The sequence below is a fragment of the Madurella fahalii genome, assembly GCF_045866475.1.
Source record: "Madurella fahalii IFM 68171 DNA, scaffold_1, whole genome shotgun sequence".
Taxonomy (NCBI): domain Eukaryota; kingdom Fungi; phylum Ascomycota; class Sordariomycetes; order Sordariales; genus Madurella; species Madurella fahalii.
In genome coordinates this window covers 8448091-8469183 of record NW_027263971.1, presented here as the reverse complement: position 1 = coordinate 8469183, position 21093 = coordinate 8448091, and the positions used below count along the sequence as shown (strand labels likewise).

The following is a 21093-nucleotide window of genomic DNA, read 5'->3' as shown; positions in this document are numbered from 1 at the left end:
GCTATTGTAGGGAGGCCGTGAACGTGAATCAGGAACTAATTTTTCACTTTCATTTCGGGTCGAGCTGCTGACTCAGTAGAGCTCTGGTCACGTGCAGGAACGTTTTCTGATGATTAAAACGGTAGGGAACGCGTTCGCACTTAGTTTTCATCTCTCCGTTTTTCAATTCCGTTTTCCGACTTTTGCTGTGGTGTGAATCTAATGCCGCCTTCTTGTGACTACAGTTTCACCAACGCGTTGTGAACCCGCTCTTAGCCAACTAAATGTATTTGTGACCCTCCCCTCCCTCCACGTCTTGGCTAATGGCCGCTTTCGTGTTCATATGTGCCGAAGGATGCCGATCCTACGGGCCATTCGTCCTCGACTAGGCCAAATTCGACGGCTATATTGCGGGCCGGTCACTTCGGCCTAGGAGGAATCTTTCAGCCAGAATATTTCGATATGGACTTAGTAACCTAGCGTATTCGCGTTCCGAGTACCGGCCCCGGCCCCAGCGCTTGTCAACCTAAATGAGCTACCCAACATCGAACTGGACGCGACCGTGACCTATACGGACTGACCCAGCCGACCCTGATGCTCTTCGTAGAACGGAAGCCTCGACCATACAACAGAGCCACGCGAGCTAGGAGCGGGCCTGGCAACGAGTATACGCGCTACTCTCAGGGTTCACGACCCCTTACGGCGCCGATATCGCCTGAAAACGGATTGCCAGTCCAGGTCGTATGCTGGCGATGAGTGCGGGAACCAACCTAATACCGGCGCAGTTATGTATCAGCGCGGCTATAGAGCAGGCAGTACGCGCCTCGTCCCCTCCTCATACAACGATCCGTGGCCTCCTTTCTATACGACCAGGCTCCTCATCCATATTGTCACACTGCTGGCGCCACCAGCAGCAAGGAATAGGGGGCACCGAGCTACTTGATATACGCGGTAGTTTCGTCCCTTTGCCGTCTCGCTCTAGCTGAAGCGAAGACAACGAATCCCCTGTCGTGAACAGGTTCCCAGGCCCACGCATGCCCTGCCTCATACTTCAAGCGCCTGCACGCTCGCAGTACATAATGTGCCTGGCTTGCTACATGGAAGCAGCCGCCTAACTTTTACTTTCCCCGCCGTAGAAAAGCCTTCTGTCTAATTACCACGCTTTCCCCGCCACCACCTCAAGGCAACTTTCCCTCGCTCAATCCACGATTTCTCTCTCTAGGATATACCTCTCCCAACAAGCATTCTTGCAAGTACCTGCAGGTAGACGGACAAAACGACATAGCTCGGCCTCCAACCAACGTGCATGCATTATGGCGGCGCCTCTGGTTGGCGTGAGTAGCCCAAGGATTTAGAACCGTGTTCAGCAGCGTAGCTGACAAGAAATGTATCCAGATCGATGAAGTGAACTTCAGTCGCATCAGGGCTAAAGCTAAATACCAGCTCGAAATCGAAGCCGATCAGCACTGCGACGCGGAGACAATGGCACTGCAAATTGCTTGGCTCAACCGCCGTTACAACCCCAAGGCGTTTTTCGGCCTGCTCAATGCCCAGGGACTCGACGTCACAGCCTGCACTGTTCCTAAGGTCGAGGATACGTTTCTGTTTCACCGGAATGATGTGGATAAGGTCTGGTCGGTCGCACACTTTAGTCGCGGCCGGGCTCGCGTAATGGCATTCGACGGAACTAGCGACAAGCCTAGCGACCGCTTGTACGAGGACGCTGCCAGAATAAAGAACTGAACCACCTACGCATCGCCATTCTACAACAGTCTGCCGTACTCGACATCCCCACGACTACCGAGTTCAAAATCCACAACGTCGTCGGCTATGCCTACGAGGTAAACTCATGTTTATCGATTTTGAGTGGGCAGAGTTGCAAAGGTCGCCAACTCTTGGCTTGATTAGCCCAAACGGCCAAGGCCGGAAGAGGAAGCGCGGTTAGATGGCGCAGAAGCAAGGAAAAGACGACTTGGCGGAGGGGCTGCAACTTCTCCGAGGTCCTCCGGACCCAGATCCGCGGCCGGACTTTTCGGTACGGCCAGGTACACGCGCCGAAGCGTTACGAGCTTGTGTCCCTGCATCCGGCCGAACGCGCTATCCTCGCCCGGCACGAGAAGAGAGATGAGGAGTACCGGCGCATTCTGGCGGGACCGGCAGGCGATACGGGAGAGTTCGCGGGTGGAGGCCAGGAGCTCTGATGTTATGGTCGCAAACTGTATGCTGGATCTGGGTTGTTATCCGTGTCGCCTTGGTCCGCTAAACACTATCTGTGTCGCGCACTCTTATTGACTGAACGTGATCTCCTGAATTCCAAATGCCGAGACCCCGTCCTACGCCAGCCTCCAAAGCTGCTCCCCGCCTTGACCGTCACGCGTCGTTGCAACGTGCCGGTTTGGACAACTATTTCTCTGTACCATCTAACGAGCCGGTTGTCTCTATGATTGACGATCCTACTATAAGTGTACCTAGGACGAAGGGAGGGTTGGCGGGGCCCAAGTTATACTCAGTTAACGAGACCCACCCTCGATTCTTTCATCTCCGTCTGCTTCTATGCCACCCATCCTATTACGACCATGGTTTGGAAGGACTCATAGAGCTGGTCGCAACCTTTCTCGACCATCTCTTGACCTGACCCCGTGATCGTTTGCGCGAGGCGCGCGATTTCGGACCCTTTGGACTCTACGGTTGGGTTCAGGGGTAAGTAAACAACATCACGTGATACCGAGTGCTTGGGACGCCGCCGGGTGGTTGAACATGAAATGGCCCGCACTCCGGGTAGCACAATGTGCTGTTGCGGGAAGGATTGTTTTCACTATATGGAAAATGCATTGCTGTCTTTTCAAGAGCTCGCGCCACTCTTTGATGGGCGAGGGCTAGCGCGAACAATGTTTCCTCGAGATGAGAGCCCGCCTGGCCGCAGCCTCTACGATGCTCTCCATTTTCTCGCTTCCTGGTCATTTCTGTGATCGCTGTGAACAGATCTTGTGACGATCTTTATCAAGGCCAAAATTTTCGCGATGTAATTATGCTCCCATTTATTAGACAAGGAGCCTGCCTCTACAGTCCCATTTTATCCAAGATTTTGGCGCTGCAAGGAATTTCAATCCGCGGGTCCGAATCGAGAAGCTTCTTGCCATATACGCAGCTCGACAGAAGGAAGAGGACCAGGCCACTCAGCTCGAGTGCCTCGATCCCTCCTGCTACTCTGATGATCTGCAAAGCTCCCTCAAGGTGTGTTGCGGCCATGACCATGTCGCGAATCGTGATCTAGGAAGCATGAGTGACTAATTAGTCCCCTTACCAGTCGATACGTAGGTAGTGAGCGAGATGCGTACCTCGTCAAACGCCAGCACCAATGCCTTGCTGACCGCCCTACGACACGACAATAAGCCCCCCACACCGATGGTCTCCTGCAGATCCCGGACCAGCCGCAGCTTGTACTGGATGGCGAGCTTGGCGTACTCGGTCTCCTGTTGGACGATGGACAGCCAGCGGCAGGCGGAGAGCAGCGAGCCCTTGAGCATGTCGAGGTTGGTCGATGACAAGATCGCCCAGTTGTCCCGGATTTGCCGGTTCTCGCCGCCCAAGACATTCAGGACCGGGCAGCGGTCGCACAAGTCGGGGGTGACGACTTGGATATCTGGGCATTGTCAGTTCGCCTCCACAAAGCCAAGTGTTTGGGGGAGCACAGGTGATCGTTAGCGGAGAGACTCACAAAAGTCAAACAGGTAGTGTTCCCTGGGAGTAAGCGATCTCAGAAAGCTTGCCAGGGGCTCGTGTTCAAAGGCGCCCGAGATCGAGGCCGGGACCGAGCTGGGAAGCCCGAGGTGCCGGCTGAGGTTGCGAGCCGGGGAAACCGTGGCATTTGGTGGTGTTGATGATGCATCCTTCTGCGAGGTAGACTCGGCGGCAATATGACCGGCGACTCTGATCCTTCTCGCCCGGGCATGAGCTGCCCGAGCGGCGTGGGAATGTGCCCGGCGCCTCAACCGGGGTGAGTTCTTCTGGCTGGGATGCACGATCGTGATAAACTCCATGTCGGGCAGCGGTGATGTCTTGGATTCCTTCGCATTGCCTCACTCGATTCAGTCCACAGGTGATGAGATACTTGGCTATGGGCTCTGTGGGTCACTCATATCAACTCACTACCTACAAAACGCGTGCTTGTGACAATTTGTCAGCGCCAGATCGGGGTCGTCTTCCACCACAACGCGGCGCCAAGGTGTGCTCCTGCCATAGTGGGAATAGCGTCGATCCTGACGCTGACGCCGAAACCGAAGATCTGTAAACCATCATTCCACCCCCCCTGTCCAGGCACTAAAAATGATACGATATCTCATCCCCAACCTCGGTGTAGATGGCCTCCAGCGCAGATACGAGGTCCTGCGGCAGCGGGCCCTGCTCGATCACGTCAAGGTTGGACTTCAGCTGCTCCACGCTGCTGGCACCTACGATGATGGAGTCGCCGTGCTCGGCGCTCAGGATGCTGTGGTGCGCCGTCCAGCGGAGCGCCGCCGCATGGCCGCTGATGCCGTGCTGGGCAGCCACCTCGACCGCCCTGTCGGTGGCCGCCGTGATGGCGGGCTTGACGTAGATCTCCCTGTATATGCTGCCCACAAAGTGCTGTGAAGGACATGACCCAAGTCAGAATAGGGAAGGAAAGCCCAAAGGGACATGGAGGGAGGTTGATGCAACATGCCGATTTGTCGAACCGCCCGCCGGCGGCCGTATTCTTGTGGTTGCCGGCGAAGAAGCCGCCACCCGCGGGGCTGTAGGCGTAAAAGGCGAGGCCGTGCTTGCGCAGGACGGGGAAGAGATGCTTCTCGTTGCCGCGCACGATAGGGTTGTAGTGGCCCTGGTAGACGCTGGGCTTGACCCAGCCTCGTGCCTCGCATATGTCGAGAAACTTCTGGACCTCGTCGGCCGTGTAGTTGGAGAGGCCCCATCTCTTGATCTTGCCCTCCCTGTGGGCCTGGTCCATGGCCTCGCACGCCTCCTCGAACGGCGTGGCCCGATCCGGCGCGTGCAGGTACTCGATGTTGATCTGCTTGATCTGCAGGGCCTCGAGGGAGATGTCAATCTCCTCGAGAATCTTTGCCTTGGTATGGCTGCCGGGGTCCCGGGACATGACCTTGGTGTCGATGGTGCACCGGGCCCCCGCAGCGACCGCCCCAAGTCGGGGTTCTGAGGTGCCGGGCGCATTGGGCGAATACCCTCGCGCCGTGTCGATCTGGCGGTAGCCGCGCTCTAAGAAGGCGTTAAGGAAGCCATTCACCTGAGCTGGCGTATCGAAGCGGGCCGAGGGGTCAATGGAAGTGTCGCCAACCTGGGTCGGATGAGCTTTGTAGGCTGGTGGAGGGGAAAGGAGCCAGGGGGGGCTTTGGAACTCACGTTTCCGGCTCCGAGAACCAAGTTCAGCGGCTTCCTCTCGGTTGTTGTCATTATGAAAATGAGATGAGGGTGGTTATAAGGGCGATTCGAAAGTTCAGACCAAAGTTATGTGTGACAGATGCTGTGAGGACAATGGAAACCAGGGAGTATTCATGTTGTACGAGTTGGCACACCTCCCTTTATATCATCCTATAAACCTTTGCACTGCCTAAGTCCCCTACAGGATGTGCTCCTACTTCATTTGGAAAGTGCAAGGTGACGAAAGATTGAATTACCAATCATCTCATGCAGTGGAAGATTTCGGAAGTAACGCAGACTCCGTGTGTCGCTCAGACGGTGATTCTTCATCTGGTCGAGATCTCGACTTGGGGCAGGCAGTCCATCACTGCCAAGCCATGCGCCTACTCCTTTCGGCAACCGCACGGTAGCGCTACGCCGGCACCATGATTCATCCCTGTTGGAAACCACTTTCCTTGCGACGAGGGAGGACATCTGACATGGCACGGAGGCTATTGATTGCTAATACATTCTTGCCATAGTTCTTGAGCGTAAACCATGCTGACGGGTCACATTTCGTAACTTGGAATGACGTGACAATCCTAGAAATGCCTCGCCCAGTTTCCCGCCCAAATGTTGCTCCGTCTACTCCCGTCTGAGGACCATTTCCGCCGAGGGTGCCACAGCAGTACGTTCTATTTGCCTTTCTACTCTGATGTTACGCGATATTAAGGTAAAGAGATTTGTGCCGAACCAGTTGGCCGTAGCCGGGACTGCAGGCAGCGCTCGTTCTCGACCGGTATTCCTATGACTTGAAGCAGTATGTCAAGGATGGCGTGGGGACGATTGACAAGAAAGGGCTCATGGCTGCTCGAGCCTGTTGTGCAACATCTTCATTCCCTCGGGCTTGCCCACAACGATATCAACCCGAGAAACATCATGGTGGGCAAGGGGAGCATGCCCGCCCTGATCGACTTTGGATCTTGTAGTGAAGTTGGGCAGAAACTGGGCGCCTCGAGTGGGACACTAGGATGGATCCAGGGAGAGGAGTCGGCCTATGATACCTCGGAAAAGGGACACGACCTGTTTGCTGTCAGGAAGATCCGGGCCTGGCTGTATGATCCAACATTCTAGGGGTAAATGATGGATGGATTGCAACACTTCGGAGTACTTGTCGTGTTTTGTGGAGGGAATAGCTTATAGAGAAGTGCCAATTCACATCACCCATGCCAAGGAATTCCATCCTCGCCCAGTTGTGGGGCGCCCGTCCCTTGTCCACGAGACACAACTTGGTCGTGGGTGTAAGAGCGAGCACCTCGCGGAACAACAGTGGGAGCTCCGAGATGCAGTGGACAGATCAAGCCTCTGACAAGGCTAAAAAACATGAGTGCACCTTGGTTCCGAAAAAAATCCGTCGAGTTACCGCATTGCGCACCGGCATGCGTAGAGGAGGCTGGCTCCTTGTCAAATTGGAGCTGGAGCGACATGGGTGCGAGCCGCCAATCAGGCATACTCGGGGTTAGCGGGGTGTTCATCGCGACGACGAAGTGGTCATCGTAGCAGACTGGCACGAAGGCGTCAACGAGTCCAGGCCAGAGCCGTTACGGTGGGCCCCGCTAAAGTGCCGCTCAGGCTGCACTGCTTCCGCTACGATGTCACCTGGTCGCCGTGCCGACGGCTGGGGTGTTTCAGTGTGGTAAGTGTGTGTAGAGTGAATTGCTACGACGAGGACTTCCAGGCGATGACGAATCCCATTTGTACTACTAGACTGCATGGCGAAGCAGTTTGGCGAAGCGCAACAGGGATGAACTCCCAGCATGCTGGTCCCTACTGGTCCCTGATGGTCTTAGGCCACTTGGCCCGTCATCAAAACGCATCGAAACGCGCTCGACGACAGACTGCAGCTCCTCCGTGAAGTCGTCCTCCTCTTTTCCTTGCTTCTGCGGGCCTGCTGAGTCATCAATTGCTGGAGTGCGAAAGGCAAGATTTTGCTTCAAACATTGACCAAATTCAAGATGACTACTGTGCGTGAGCAGAATATCAAGTCGGCAATTGAAGCGGTCAAAAATAGTTGCTCACAGACCGTTGCAGCAGCGCAGTACTCAGTCCATCTGTCACCTTAGCCGCGGCTCCATAGAAGCACAACGAAGAAAGCCAGCAAATTAGACCCAGAGACTCTCTACTGCTCAGGAGAGCTTTCTGGTTGACTGGTGCCTCAATCAGGAAGCCGCTGTCCGCGCCCCAAGAAAAGTCGAAATGGCAAGGATGGCGCAAGAGATCCTCGCATAGAGTAGTATTTACTTCCCCAGGGTTGGCGACCAGCCTCGAAGTCCTCGAGGGGAATCTCGATAGACGCCATCGTTGAGTACGGTGGGGGGGGAGTTCGTCTTTGGCCATTGTCGGTAGCAGCAGCGAGAGGAAATTCGGTGGAGGAAGAAGAGTCTTTCGCTGTGAGGGGCGTGGGAAAAGAAGGAAGTGGGTGTGCAGTCAAGAACGTGGGCGTGATCAAAGCCAGGCTTTGTCACGTAATCAGATTCACCAGAAAAACTGGCAAATTACAGTGCGCCGCACTGTACAGACAGAGCATTAACACCGTGCGAATTAATATATTAACTGTGTTCAGCCTTTTCCTCTCTCTATTTCAATCTTCCTTGTTCCCCGCCAAAATGGCTCCCACAACAACCACCCTCGAGCTTCTGGCTCTCCCAGCCCAAGCCACCACTCGCCTCAAGCTTCTCTCTCTCCCGCCTTACACGCAGCATATCGCAAGCATGGAAGAGGTATTTCTTCTTCTCGGCTTCGCCGCAATTGACTGACTGATTTACAGCCTTCTCCTCACACGCAGCATATTGCAACCATGGCAGATGCAGCTATGGCAGATGCAGCTATGGCAGATGCAACCGCGGCAGAGGTATGTCTTCTTCTTTCTCTAGCTTCGCCGGCAATTGGCTGACTCTGATTATTACAGCCCTCAGAGGAAGAAAAAGCTCACTATTACCACGGCCTCCCCAGCATCCCTCGACTTGTTGCCCGAAGCAATTTCACAACATCGTGGGCCCCTATGTGGGAAGATAACCACCCCGTCCGAAAGACTATCAGCATCATCGGAAAGCAGGATGTTGTGCAGAACATCCGCGACAAGTACGAACCGGAGAACATCATCCCATGCCTTGCTGATATCGACTGGACAACCATCGACATGGTCAGGATCGGCACCAAGGGCAACACCTCAGACCCCATTATCCTATGGGTCGGCGTCAAACCGGGCTCTCTATCCTGGGAGAAGGGCATCGAGGTTGCCTGCTGCTGCCGCACAGTCCTCTTGGAGGCCGGGCTGGACATCCACTGCGAGATCCGGGAATCTAATGTCCAGCGGGCCGCCTCGGTTATTTCGTCTTGGTCACAATTGGGAAGGATGGAGCCATCTCTCACCGCTGCACTTGGCGGCCAGGCTATCGCTGCTGAGAAGACGCCTACCAAAGAGGGAACCTTGGCCTTGTACCTTTTGGTAAACGGCATCAAGTGTGCCCTTGTATCGCGCCATGCGGTTGGCGATGATCACAGCCATATCGACGGCCAGTATGTCATCATGCCGGGTCAAAGCACGTACGAAGAGATATGCGACATGTACAATGCCAAACTGGCGACATGTGTAGTCCAAGACGACAAGGAAGCCTACCAGAAGCTTGTCCATCATGTTGGCACGTTGGCAAACCCGGCCTCCCGCCGTATCGGCCACATTCTCCTCTCCCCACCTTGCAGACCTATGACACGCCCGGGCCATATCCGCTGGCTGCCTGATTATGCCGTGGTTGCGCTGGACAAGGAGCGGCTTTACGAAGGTTTGAGCAATACCGTACAGGTCGATTTCGATTATCGGTCTCAGCGGCTCATGAAAAAATACTATCCGAATGTGCAGCTATCTACCGGACCGCTCAAGCTGGAGGGCACTTTCTCACCCGGGGATGGACGAGCGGTGGGAAAGGATGGAAGATCGACGGGACTAACGTAGGGCGTCAGTCACGAGATCCGAAGTGTTGAGCGGGCAGGCAAAGGCTATATTCATCATTGGGTGATTACGACGCTGGACCGGTCTAGGTTCTTCTCTGAGTTGGGTGACTCTGGGTCCATCATATTTGACTTGGATGGCCGGATGGGAGGGGTTCTTGACGCAGGCACCGGGAGCTGCTACCCGTTGCTTGACCTCACGTATCTTACACCGATCGCGTGGATTATTGAGGATATCGAGGCCAAAGCTGGACCTATTATTCTCCTCTAGCAATCAGAGAGAGAGATTCAGACGGCCACGTCATTGGCAGAGGAACGATCGGTGCACCACCGAGAAGATGGATGCTGGACTAGGCTGGGCTTCTAGCTATCTTTAGATAGGTAGCAATAAGAACGAGTCTACATCTGATTATCTGCGACCATCTCGTAAACTGACGTTGTTTTAAGAAATGTTTACATTTGCCTCACAGATGGTCTGTGGTAATCCATGTGGTAATCACTTTTACAAGTGCTAATCTTGGATAGCACGCGAGAGCTTTGTCTTTATCTCAACAGAGTTGAAGTCGACTGAGAAGATGGACGCAAGCAAAGCCCTGCAGTTATGAGGCTATGAAGTTAAGTGTCTACAGTTTTATTAGGATAAACTTCAAAATGTGGGTAATCCTTGTGGTATTCAGCTCCGGATAGGTCTCCACTCGAAGTTCTCCGTAAGGGATGTAAAGCGTCCACGGGCCGGTTGGTGACAGCGATCGGATATCCTTCAGCCGTAGCTGACGCTAAACTGCCACTATCGAATGTCCTTACTATTAGGGCTACAAGTGAAAGTCTGGATAAAGGTTCACTTACCAAGTTGGGTCAGAAGATCCTCATCGAGAACGAATGGAACCCCCCCCCCAATGAGCCAAGAATTTTTCGGGTTCCGTCGTCTGGCATCTTCGATCGCAGGAGCAAGACCCTTGGGGTCAGCTGGCAGACGTGTAGGTCCTTGTCGGCTAGTGTAGCCTCATCCCAGTTGTCGTCTGTGGCAGGAGCGTGATCTCCTGCAAGTTATATCAACCGAAGCATACCTGTTGGGAACATCGTGGGAAATGGCCCGGATGAGTCAGGCGACAGATACGTCGCAAAGACTAATTAAGGAGCTAGAGGATGAGTTCCAAAGAGTTGGCCCCGGAACATTCTGTGCCTTTCATAGCCGAGCCCGTGGTGGGTGCTGTAAGTGTCTTATTTAACGTGCATACAGGGTGCTGACGACGGCAGTAGGCACTTGGGTGTGCGCCTCCAATACGGGGGTATTTAAAAGCGGTGCAAGTTGTCTGCCGGAGACACGGCGTACTCCTGATCTTAGACGAGGTTATGTGCGGTATGAGACGAACCGGAACTCTTTACGCCTGGAAGTAAGAAGGTATTGTCCCAGATATCCAGACCATTAAAGGGAAGGCCCTTGGCGGTGGGTACCAGCCCGTTTGCTGGTGTCCTTGCAAACCACCGAGTTGTCAACGCGTTGGAAAAAATGCTCCTCGTATGCTGCTCTGAATAGTAAACCAGTTTTACGCTTAGTGCTACTGCGTACCAGGGCTTTTGTTCATGGCCACACCTACTACCTGGCCCTTCTTCTGTCCTGTACCGATTCCCCTCCCAGAAGCAACATGCAGCGCCTGTGAGCAGGTTCATCACTGCACCAGCCAAGCCCTTTCACATTTTATCTGCAGCTGCTGCCGTGCTCACTTTGCCATAGCATATGAATCGGAAATCTCCGGCGGCAGATGATGTAGGCACTCCCTTCGCCCTAGCCGCTTCAGGGCACCTGCTTCTTCACACCAACGGCTCCCCTCCAACATGGCGGATAGCGGGCTCGGCCGGTCCGCATAGACCAATATGTGGCGAACCGCGACTTCGGCGTTGATGGCTCAATACCGCCGACCCCCTCATCCCTTCATTACGACCGACTGTTCTACCGCACCAGTCGAACGCGGAAGGTTCGTCGAGCCGTAGCATGACCTGGCGTTGCGCCTCTCGAGAGGAGCGCTCGCACTGCGCGGTGGAGTGGTCAATCCATGTTGAGAAGAGGGGTGATGAGGAATGTACTCCAACCATCATGACATATCTAGAGCATCACCTCGTCTTTGGTAGGTCGGACGGCAGACATCTACCTTGGCAGGGCAGGTCCAGGGAAGGCAACAAGGGGCAAGAACCAGGCCTTAAAGCGAGCCCTACGCAAACCCTAATTCCTAGTCTCCCGCCGTAATCCCTCCTAATAAGAGGATAGCAAACCGCAGTGGGCAGGTGTGGACTTGGAGCGTGAAGTTTCGGCCCTCTGGTTTGGCTGATTTTCCCACACAGTGGTGGCGATGACGATGATGCCTAGCGCGTCGAAGCGCGATACATCACCCCCCTTGGAAATACATGTGTAAACATAGCGGGGAGGAGGAGGAGGAGGAGGAGGAGGAGGAGGAGGAGGAGGAGGAAGCGGCCCCGGACACGAGCCCGCTAGAAGAGTACCCATCCAGCTCAGCATCCCTTCACGAGCGGTAAAGGTGGGAGCAGCCGTCAACGATCGAAAGCCTTTGCCGCCATATTCATCGTACCAGCTTATTCATACCTCGCATGGCCTTACGCATCACGCGCTCTCGTGTACCATTGGCCGGACGTCCGCTGCGTGCCACAGAAACCACGAGTGTTGTCCACTGTGTAGGTAGCAAGGACCGATGTTCTTCACATTTTAGCTGAGCGGAGTGCTAGGGTTCGGAGTGAGCAATTGCGATAATCTGGACAATGCAATATTAGCCTAATCACACAATCACACACAATTGCGCGCGCGGGTGCGGGTGCTCATACTTAGCACCGATGACGCGAAGATCAAAGCCCAACGTCGATAATGACTGAACACCCTATTGCCATCATTGTTGCTTACGCGCTCGGTGTCAACGTGGAGGATGGAGGCTTGTGTTGTAGAAGGTACCGCGGCGGCTCTTCAGGACCGGTCGTAGCTGCGGTATCAGGTTCGCGATCGCCGGTCCACTCAGGCTGGTCGTGGCTTTGAGTCTAGTGCCGTGTCAGGTCGGCCGTGTCTGTTCGTCAAGCGTAGTAGATTTGTCACCCGTCGTTCTCGCGCCCCTCGACGCGAACGCTCGTGCTGCGCGCAATGCCTTCACGACCTAGGAGAGCTGTTGAGGAAGAGGGGGAAGGGGATGCGCTCCAACCATTTTGGCAAATCTCGAGCATCGCCTCGTTGGCAGGGCGGCGCGAAGTGGCAGGGAGCGGCTTCGTTCGCGGCTGTCACGATCGACGCTTTTGGAATGGCGTTGGGAGAGCAAGAAAGGGTGAAGGTTTGTTGTTTTTTCGGCTTGCCCATTGCCTGCGTCACGATCTTTTGTTGGCGGCCTAACGTAATTACAGGAGCACACGGCCCTAATGTCATGGCAGAATTGCGAACCCAGTTTTCTGCTGTCGAACCTTTTCCAATAATTCCACACCAGCACGTCGATTAAAAGCCACCAGCTCTGTTAACGTAGAGTAGCTTTAGCATGTTTCGTAGTTAGTTTAGCTAACCGCTACGTTGTATAGATCTTTCATCGAGTCCATTTCGCTCATCGCTTCCGGTTGGCGCCTTCTCGACCGCCTCGAATCACACCATGCATCAGGGTCGCTCTCCCAGATCGCCTCTTGGATATTGTCGAGCGGGGATTCACACCCTCTACCGATAGTCTCTTAGCCGTATTGCGGTTGTTGTCCGGTATTGTGGCCTGTCGGCGCGTCTGTCGCAGACAACAACCACTGGCAGCGACGAGTCTTTTGGACGTGGCTTGCCTCGCCAACAAGGGGTGAGCAGCAAGGGCTTCCCAGGGCAGAGTGAACAAGACACCCCAAGCAATCCAAAAGCGAAAGCACCCAGGCGAGAAAGAGTTCACGGAGCGGCCCGCCAAAGAGAGCAGAAGAGCGCAAAGGACACTCCTGGGAAGGACTGCACATTGCCAGGAGAAAACAACGCAGGGCAGACTTGCAACCCTAACCCTCACTCTTCCTCCCATGCATCCTAGCCGTCCGTTGCTCAATCTGAACCATGACACGGTCATCCATGCTCCTGCCATCACCGCACCATCCCCACTGGGCAGCGTGGCGGTCGCTCACCAGGCGTGCCGTCGAGACGCGCGGCGGCTCGTCGTCGGGGAAACACTCTTTCCACAAACCAGCAATCAAACCCTCGGCCTCGGCAGCGGCTGCCGGGTCCGGCTGTAGCCCAAAGACTGCGGCTTCGCGGGCCTCGAGACCCATGGCAAAGTCGACGGCCGTTTCGAGCGTGGTCTTGACGGCGCGGTCGTTTTCCCCGTAGCTCGACGACGCGTGGTCCCGGATCGAGTCAAAGGAAATAGGTGCGCTCAGGCCTTGCTCCTCGCTGGTGCGGACCAGCAGGACAGGCATGTCGCCGGCGTTTCCGGAATCGCGATCCTCAAAGGCGTCGGTACAGACGACGACGAGGAGCGCCCGGAAGAGAGGTTGGAGTACGTAGAACTGGCGGCTCCCGCGGGCATCCCACCAGCGATAGTCACTGTCCAGATCCAATGTAGAAAACTCGGCCTGGGTCCGCTCGACCTGGGCGCAGACGGCCTTGTTGACGGCGACGAACGTGTCGAGGATAGGCTGGGTGGCAAATGGCCCCGTCCCGCGATCACCTAGTCCCACGGGCGTGACGAATTTGCAGAGAAAACGGCCACGCTCGAGCTCACTGCGGTACGGCCGGAACCAGCGACGATAGATGTAGTTGTGCAGGACGACGGCGAGGTGCGGCCACTGGGCGCCCGAGGCCGCTTGGCGGACCACGTAGACGGGGACCGTCTTGTTGCACGTGTCGGCCAGGTCAAGCTGGGACATTTGTGGGAGGTCGTCCAGTCGGTCGACTGGGGGGTTATACGTAGTCGTGACGTTGAGCATTTGGGCTAGCCATCGGTGGCTGCCCTCTTGGCCGACGCGGAGATTCCAACTGACTTCGGCCCGAGTCAGCTCGCTGGCTTTTTTGCGGATGCCGCTGGGCGTCATCATCGTCTCCTCGGATCTCATGGCTGGCATTGGGGACATGTTGGAAAGGTGAAGAGGATTGTAGGTGATGCTGGTGTGAATCTAGAGAAGGTACGTGGGGCAGGAAAAAGGGTACAGGGTGCGTAGAAAAAGGGACGCGGGTGGCGTCTCGGTTCAGCAAAATGATTCCGAGCTTTCACGCGTCGCAACGACCCCTTACGCGTTTGGCTGCAATCACTGCTGTGCCTAGCTAGCATCTTCTCCTACAGTGTTCCTCTCCTGCCGTGTACGTGCGCAAAAGTAGATCCGTCGATATCTTCTCGTCACCTTGTTCGTCGCATACGTTCCGTGCGTGCAAGTGGAGAGAGAACCAGCAATTGGAGCCTATATGTCCAGATAGGTAGGGCCACGACAGGCGTTTGCGCTGAACCCCGCCCTAACCATGGCATGAGTCGGTCTTTTTAACAGACGCTCCGTTTCCTCAACCAAGAGGCACCTCTCGGCGAGACAGAGGAACACAAGGTTCACGAAGGATAAGGATGGCGCAGCAAACCCTAAACCAACCTTAAAGAAGGCGAGATACAAGCCAGAGGATGATGCAAAATCCGCAGTTGAAGGAGAAAGGACTGTCTTGGCTCGCGATCGCCGAGCAGTTTCCAGGACGTTCTCCGGGGGCTATTGAGATTAGGTATCACACCAAGCTCAAGACCAACCCCTCTCGCGGAGCTGTCGACAATACTGGAGAGGAAGAGTAGGAGGTAGAGGAGATTTGTCACGACAGAAAGCTGGACGGCAGCGGCGTAGAATTCCTAGTAAAGTAGAAAGGCAGGGACGAGACATCGGAGCCGTACGGAAACGTAGCTGAGAGGCACTTGACAAGTATGAGCACCGTCATGGCCCGGTTACTGTAGATACTGTCTGAGGTTCTGCGTCGAGAAAAGGGCGCCCGTCTGAAACAGTCGGTAGCAACTATCAGTAATACCGTGGCGAAAAGACTTTCTATCTGAGGCCCTTGTCGCCACTCGCGGGCCACAGGCATTCCATAATAGGTAATATACGGAAGGATCAGAAGTCAGACAATTCGTAATCGCCAAAGTTTGACCTGAGGGTATAAAAAGACCTGTCCTCCCACACCCTTCCTGTGGCACGCTATGAAAGGAAAAAGGAGGGAGAGAGAATGAGGGGTTGGAATAGATATCAGAAAACCGAGCACAGCGATAGTAGTTAACGTTAATCAGAAAGCCACGGAATAAAAGCTATGCTTCTCTGTGCGTTGCAAGCACCAGGACCGCCCCACTTTTTTTGGGCTCCCCCACCCCTCTGTCAGGCCAGACCGCCAGTCTGGCAGGATAGTTGAAGCTGTAGATACTGCGCAAAACGGCTCAAAAACGCGCTTTCTGTTGTTTTCGTCGAATTGAAGCGATTTTGGGGCATCTAGATACCCTAATTTAGCTTGTCACGTGCCTGCCCGCCGCTTGCGCGCTGCCCAGGCGCCGCCTGCTTGTCGCCCTGTCGCTCTGCCCGCTCCTAGATACCATGGTTAGCTATATCAACAAGCTTCAGAAGGCGCAGGTAGCTGTGATACTTGCTACAAAGGAGCATCCTAGGTTATCGCAAAGGAAGTAGGCGTCAGCGAGCCTCAGGTCTAGCGATATAAGCATATGTTTGAGCTGACTGGCGATCCATTCCCGCGTCCAAGGACACCGCAAAATTCCTGTGTATTAGCCCCGTAGGCGATAGAGGTTAGTCCTTGAGTCTATCGATACTTCCTTGATAGCCCTAACTGTTGATAGAGGCTATTAGATTACCTGCGCGAGAAACCCGACTTATATCTCGACGAGATGCAGTGGTTCTTGGTGGAGGAGCGCCAGATATATGTACACCAATCGACTATCAGTTGGCACTTAATAGAGGAGGACTGGACCAAGAAGAAGGTGCAATTAAAGGTGTTACACCGTAGCAAACTGCTAACGTTGACTAGTTGAGGAAGATATCGTTGTTTACTACTAAGATAGTTGTCTTTTGCGACAAATCTGGTATAGATAGACGCGATAGCGTTCGACGAACCGCGTAGGCGCCTAAAGGAATCCAGCCAAGCCTCAACAACGTATTCGAGCGAGGAACCGATTCCATATACTGCCTGCGATATCTATCAACGGTATCCTCGATATGTTGGTGTATAGGGGCTACACTAACAAGGACGGTTTTATCCAGTGGTTGCAGAAGGGAGTCTTACCAAAGATGAACCCATTCCTAGCGCCCAACAGTATCCTGGTAATGGATAACCCCTCCTGGCATCGCGACCCTCGTGTTGTACAATTGTATAGAGACGCTGGGATCCTGTTGTAGTATCTACAGCCTTACCTGCCTGATTTCAATCCCATCGAAGCGGTTTTCATCGATATCAAGGCGTACCTGCGACGACACTATCGTTACGAGGGCGGCGATGATATAAGCCTACACAGCTTCAAAGACTTCCTGTATCAAGCAGTCGATACTGAACCGCGTAGAAGCAGTGCGCGGCCACTACAAGCAAGCGAGACTAACCTTCAGAGACGAGGATAAGGAAGCAGGGACTGTAGATTATCATCAACTGTATGCCACTGAATTTGCTGAGTATCTGGCAACTGGGACTGTATGTTGAATACAGTAGATAGTTCTTCAATGGTTGTCTTCCCTGTTGCACGTTATCCATCCTGCTCCTCTGAATACCCAGACGTAGTCTCGTCCTCGCCCTCGTCACCCAGTACTACACCCAGTTTACCGTCGGCGGGCGCTGCGGCAGCGTAGTGGAAGACGAGGACCCTGATATAACCTACAGTTAGCCAGCGAATCCTCCTCTGGGGCAGGCAACAAACCCATCAACTGCTGCGCGGAATCTTGAATGGTAGGATCGTCGTCCAACAACGCCAGTTGTAGCTCTGCCTTCAAGAAGTCCTTTGCTGCCTGGCCTAGTGGTACAACAAGGCGTGCAGGCAGGCCATATCCAACAAACCAGCCATCAGGAAGACGGCAGATATCATCGACGTTGTACCCGTCGTTAAGAATCGCGCGTTTGATACGCTGAACCGCTTCGAGAGATTCGCTTTGATCATCGTAACCACCACTGGCGATGGAAGGAGGGCCGACAGGTAAAGTAGGCTCGACAATCGTGGGCGTTGTTGTCTGGCCTCCTGGAAAAGTTCTATACGAAGATGGAGGCGCTGGCGGGTAGCTGTAACTCTGCCGGATAGCTACGTTGTGTGGCGCTATATAGTTACCTACCCTGTATAGCGCCCAAGCTGCTGACTACCAAGGGGCTGTCTACATTGCTTCCATAGTCCTCGAATTTGCTACTGTATTGTCTCTAGCTCCTATACCTTTCTAGCTATATAGGCGTATATATGTGAGAACCGGCTGAGCAGGGTCAGCGTGAGGCGCGGTCCTGAAGCTCCAGAGCCGCAACGTAAGCGGGTCTCAGAAGCAACAACGGCACTAAGCCAGAATAGCGTAAATGGCGCGTCAGATAAGCGTCGAAGGAGCGTACTAGCAGGGGGGAAGATAAGGCAGCGGAGCGGGGTAAGGAAGCCCTAGTGATACTGCCATGGGCATAAAAGGGAGGGCTGGAGACGGAGCTTAGAAGGGAGGCAGAGTTCAATGAGACCACCATTTTACCCCTAACGAGCACTCTGCTCCCACGTTGCGCATACACTGCTTGTACTCTAACACTCTGGTCATGGGCGTTATCGAAGAGGGGGTATATAGAGATAGAAGAACTATAAAAGGAGAGGGGGATAGAAGGAGAAGGGGAGTTCAAAGTTCAATGCAGCTATCACTATACCTCTACTGTAAGATCTACTCTATCGTAGCTTATGCACTGCTTGCACCGGGGCACTTTGGTCTTTCTTTACCTGCTATTGAAGCAGCAATTTTAAATGAGCTGAGAGGAAGCCCTATTGAACCCGAAAACCGGTAAAGTGCACGCTACCTCGACACGCAGCCGACATGATCCTCTCTCATCCGCTGACTCTCTATACCTTAGTTCTCTCTGGGATCACACGCACGTCGATCCGCCGCGCAAACCACTTAGGCGAAGCGACGCCCCTGCCGCCCCGGCTGCCGTCCTCTCTTTGCACAGGCGATAGCCCGCCGGTGTCGCCTGACTGGTCTAGCTGCGGGAGAACATCCTCAGGAAAGTTACACCATTCATTGGCGGTGCCGAGGATGAGAATTGCGTCATACATCGCGGGCTGCACACTGCCTGGGACCGTTGCCGGTATCCACATGGTAATGAAGAAGTCAGCGCTTTCGTTGGGGCTGAGCTGGATCGGGATGCCACCCTCCTCCGGATAGATTCGCGAGACCTTCCAAGACGGTTCTAGATCAAGGAGCTCGATGTAGACGGCGTTGTAGTCTCTGTTGGTCACGCGGATCCCCACAGTATCCTCCTCGGCAACCTCAACCGGATCTTGTGGAGGGAACGGCTGGAGCCCGCTCACCCTCGGCGGCTTGTTCGCGTCGAATCTGTACGGTTCTGGAAGGTCGCTCCCACGGGGGAGGAACCCAATAATCTCGGCTGAGATGCCGCCGCGTCTGGGCTGCGCACCAGAGGACAAGTGGAACAGGTTGTAAAAAGTGGCCAGATGCGCAAGGTACCTTGCCAAGCTGTCGACTGAGCTAGCCTTGGCGGCCGCCCTCGCGCCCGCCGCCGCATCCGGTGTGAATTCGATGGTGAAGCCGCCGGACGGCCGAGCCCGTACCTCGAAGAACGGCTCCTCATCATTCGTTGCGATTCGGACAAGCCCTCTCCCCCCTCCAATCTTCCTCTCGACGTTTCGGAGGGCCTGATCCAACACCTTGCCGCCGCCCCCTGGCATATCCGAGACGACACGCACGGTACGGGGCAACAAGACATATCGGTAGAGGATGTCTTGGACACTGACGGCTTTGCAGCCGAGCTGGATTGTGGGTTGGCATTGGCCTTCGACGTCCGCCTGCGTCACTTGAGCATCCGAGTCCCAGTCTCTGACGCGTATCACCCTGCACATCGCCATCGGTGCGTTGTAGCCAACAATGTCTCGGAACTCTCGGTCCGCCGAGTACAGTGCAAATCTCTGCTGCTCACGCACGCCGTGGGCCGTGCCGGCGTTGAAGCTGATGTTGGTCCCGCTTTCGTCCAGGCGACTTACGGCAGTGACGGTGGCGGCCGAGAGCTGCCCGATCGATTCCGTGCCGAAGAAGGAGCGGCCGCCGAAGCCGCCAAACACCACGTTCTGGGTGCGAACGATATCTGGGTGGGTCCTGACCCTCTCAGCGACAAGGTTATATACCATTTCGCAGCTGAGCTGTTCGATCCGGCCCCTGTTTTCCCGAATCACGTCGGCCAGGGAGATGCTCAGTAGCCCGTGCTTCGGATGGCCGTCCCGCGGAACCTCCTGCGCCTCCTGGTTAGTGCGGCAGGCTGCAAGGAATTCGATGCCCTTAGACGATGACATCCAGTGCTGCACGACCGATGCACCACGCCCGCCGCTAGTGCCTCTCGGTGGCTGTCTCCAGACTCCGCTAAGAAGAGTGGCGTCTTTTACAACGGGGGTCCGCTCAACGACGAACCCATTAGGCGGGATGGAGTGAACGCCACGGATGGCGTTGCTTCCGCGGACGGCCCCGGCCGAGTGGCAGCAGTCGAGCACGAGGCTAACGACGGCCCCCTTGTCAGCGATACGCTTCAGCAGATACGCCATCTCCACATCGCGAAGGTAGTCCAGCTTGCCATCGGCAATGCCCTCCTTGCCTCGGCCGACGAGGACGAGCGCCTCGTCGAGCTGGTTGGTCTTGAACTCTGGAAACGCCGTCACCATGCGCATGCCGTGGCCCGAGTAATGGAGATATACAAAGTCGCCGGGCTGTACCTCGGCAGTAATCTTGTAGAACGCGTTAACAATATTCGTCAGGGTGGGAAGTCCTGTGGTAGCCGAGGGGGGTGACGTGAACTTGATAATGTTGGCCAGACCAGCCACGTCTCTCAGGTAGGCCTCCACGGTCTCGACGTCCGCAACACAGCCGCTGAGATTCGCCACCAGACTGCTGCCATAGTGATCGATACCGATTAGCAACGCGAACTTTTTCGGGATCCGTTCCAACATGGCCGAAGGGGGGAAGCGGAGAAGCAGGCGTCTTTAGGGATCCGGTTCTCAATACAAACGGCGAGTATCTATTCAGCTAAAAACTTTTATTCAGTATATGGGATTCGAAGGCGCGCCGTGCCAGACAATTCTCACGGTAACTCAATCCTAAACTCGGTGAAGCATGAGTCGTTTGAGAGGTGCCCGGCACCAATTTTATGATGCAACCCGTCGCGCCATACCTTATTTCAGATTCCACACATCACAGCGAGCCTGCTCGCGTCGGCCGCAGTGGTGGGTAGGACTGCGGAGCCGGGCGGACGGGCATACTGCTTGCCTGCTGGGAGACCACTTGTTGGGCAGCGTTGGTCACAAGTTGGACAATCGCCCTGCCAGCCCAATACGGGCGTGATTCTGGCAGATCGCCTACTGGGTAGTACCCAGCTATTGGTCCCACCGATGGGCAAGCATGACCTCTGATGCAACGGTCCCCCGCATTATTCACAACCAAGGTTGCTGGTAGTCATATCGAGCCGATCCTCGCATCGCGCTCCTCGCCCAGTCTCAAAGCACCAGCAGTTGATTACATTTTGGCGGTGTT

At 54.9% G+C, this 21093-nt stretch overlaps 6 protein-coding genes across 6 annotated transcripts; 2 read left to right on the top strand and 4 right to left on the bottom strand.

The window, feature by feature from the left end:
• Positions 1 to 1292: 1292 nt before the first annotated feature.
• On the top strand, positions 1293 to 2180 carry MFIFM68171_02302 (uncharacterized protein; the record flags this gene model as incomplete). Its single annotated transcript, XM_071057724.1, has 3 exons — positions 1293 to 1313; positions 1375 to 1691; positions 1934 to 2180. 3 exons carry the CDS (start codon positions 1293 to 1295, stop codon positions 2178 to 2180), a joined length of 585 nt encoding a protein of 194 aa, XP_070913825.1.
• Positions 2181 to 3039: 859 nt separating this feature from the next.
• MFIFM68171_02301 (uncharacterized protein) lies at positions 3040 to 4019 on the bottom strand (the record flags this gene model as incomplete). Its single annotated transcript, XM_071057723.1, has 3 exons — positions 3040 to 3249; positions 3318 to 3622; positions 3698 to 4019. 3 exons carry the CDS (start codon positions 4017 to 4019, stop codon positions 3040 to 3042), a joined length of 837 nt encoding a protein of 278 aa, XP_070913824.1.
• A 280-nt stretch (positions 4020 to 4299) lies between these two features.
• Positions 4300 to 5424, bottom strand: MFIFM68171_02300 (Aflatoxin B1 aldehyde reductase member 3; the record flags this gene model as incomplete). Its single annotated transcript, XM_071057722.1, has 3 exons — positions 4300 to 4605; positions 4682 to 5308; positions 5374 to 5424. The coding sequence occupies 3 exons, from the start codon at positions 5422 to 5424 to the stop codon at positions 4300 to 4302; spliced, it is 984 nt and encodes a 327-aa protein (XP_070913823.1).
• A 2612-nt stretch (positions 5425 to 8036) lies between these two features.
• MFIFM68171_02299 (uncharacterized protein) lies at positions 8037 to 9382 on the top strand (the record flags this gene model as incomplete). Its single annotated transcript, XM_071057721.1, has 3 exons — positions 8037 to 8150; positions 8198 to 8281; positions 8339 to 9382. The coding sequence occupies 3 exons, from the start codon at positions 8037 to 8039 to the stop codon at positions 9380 to 9382; spliced, it is 1242 nt and encodes a 413-aa protein (XP_070913822.1).
• Positions 9383 to 13383: 4001 nt separating this feature from the next.
• Positions 13384 to 14433, bottom strand: MFIFM68171_02298 (VPS9 domain-containing protein; the record flags this gene model as incomplete). The annotated part of the gene is made up of 1 exon (XM_071057720.1): positions 13384 to 14433. One exon carries the CDS (start codon positions 14431 to 14433, stop codon positions 13384 to 13386), a length of 1050 nt encoding a protein of 349 aa, XP_070913821.1.
• A 3968-nt stretch (positions 14434 to 18401) lies between these two features.
• Positions 18402 to 20513, bottom strand: MFIFM68171_02297 (Peptidase C14 caspase domain-containing protein; the record flags this gene model as incomplete). Its single annotated transcript, XM_071057719.1, has 1 exon — positions 18402 to 20513. One exon carries the CDS (start codon positions 20511 to 20513, stop codon positions 18402 to 18404), a length of 2112 nt encoding a protein of 703 aa, XP_070913820.1.
• Positions 20514 to 21093: the final 580 nt, after the last annotated feature.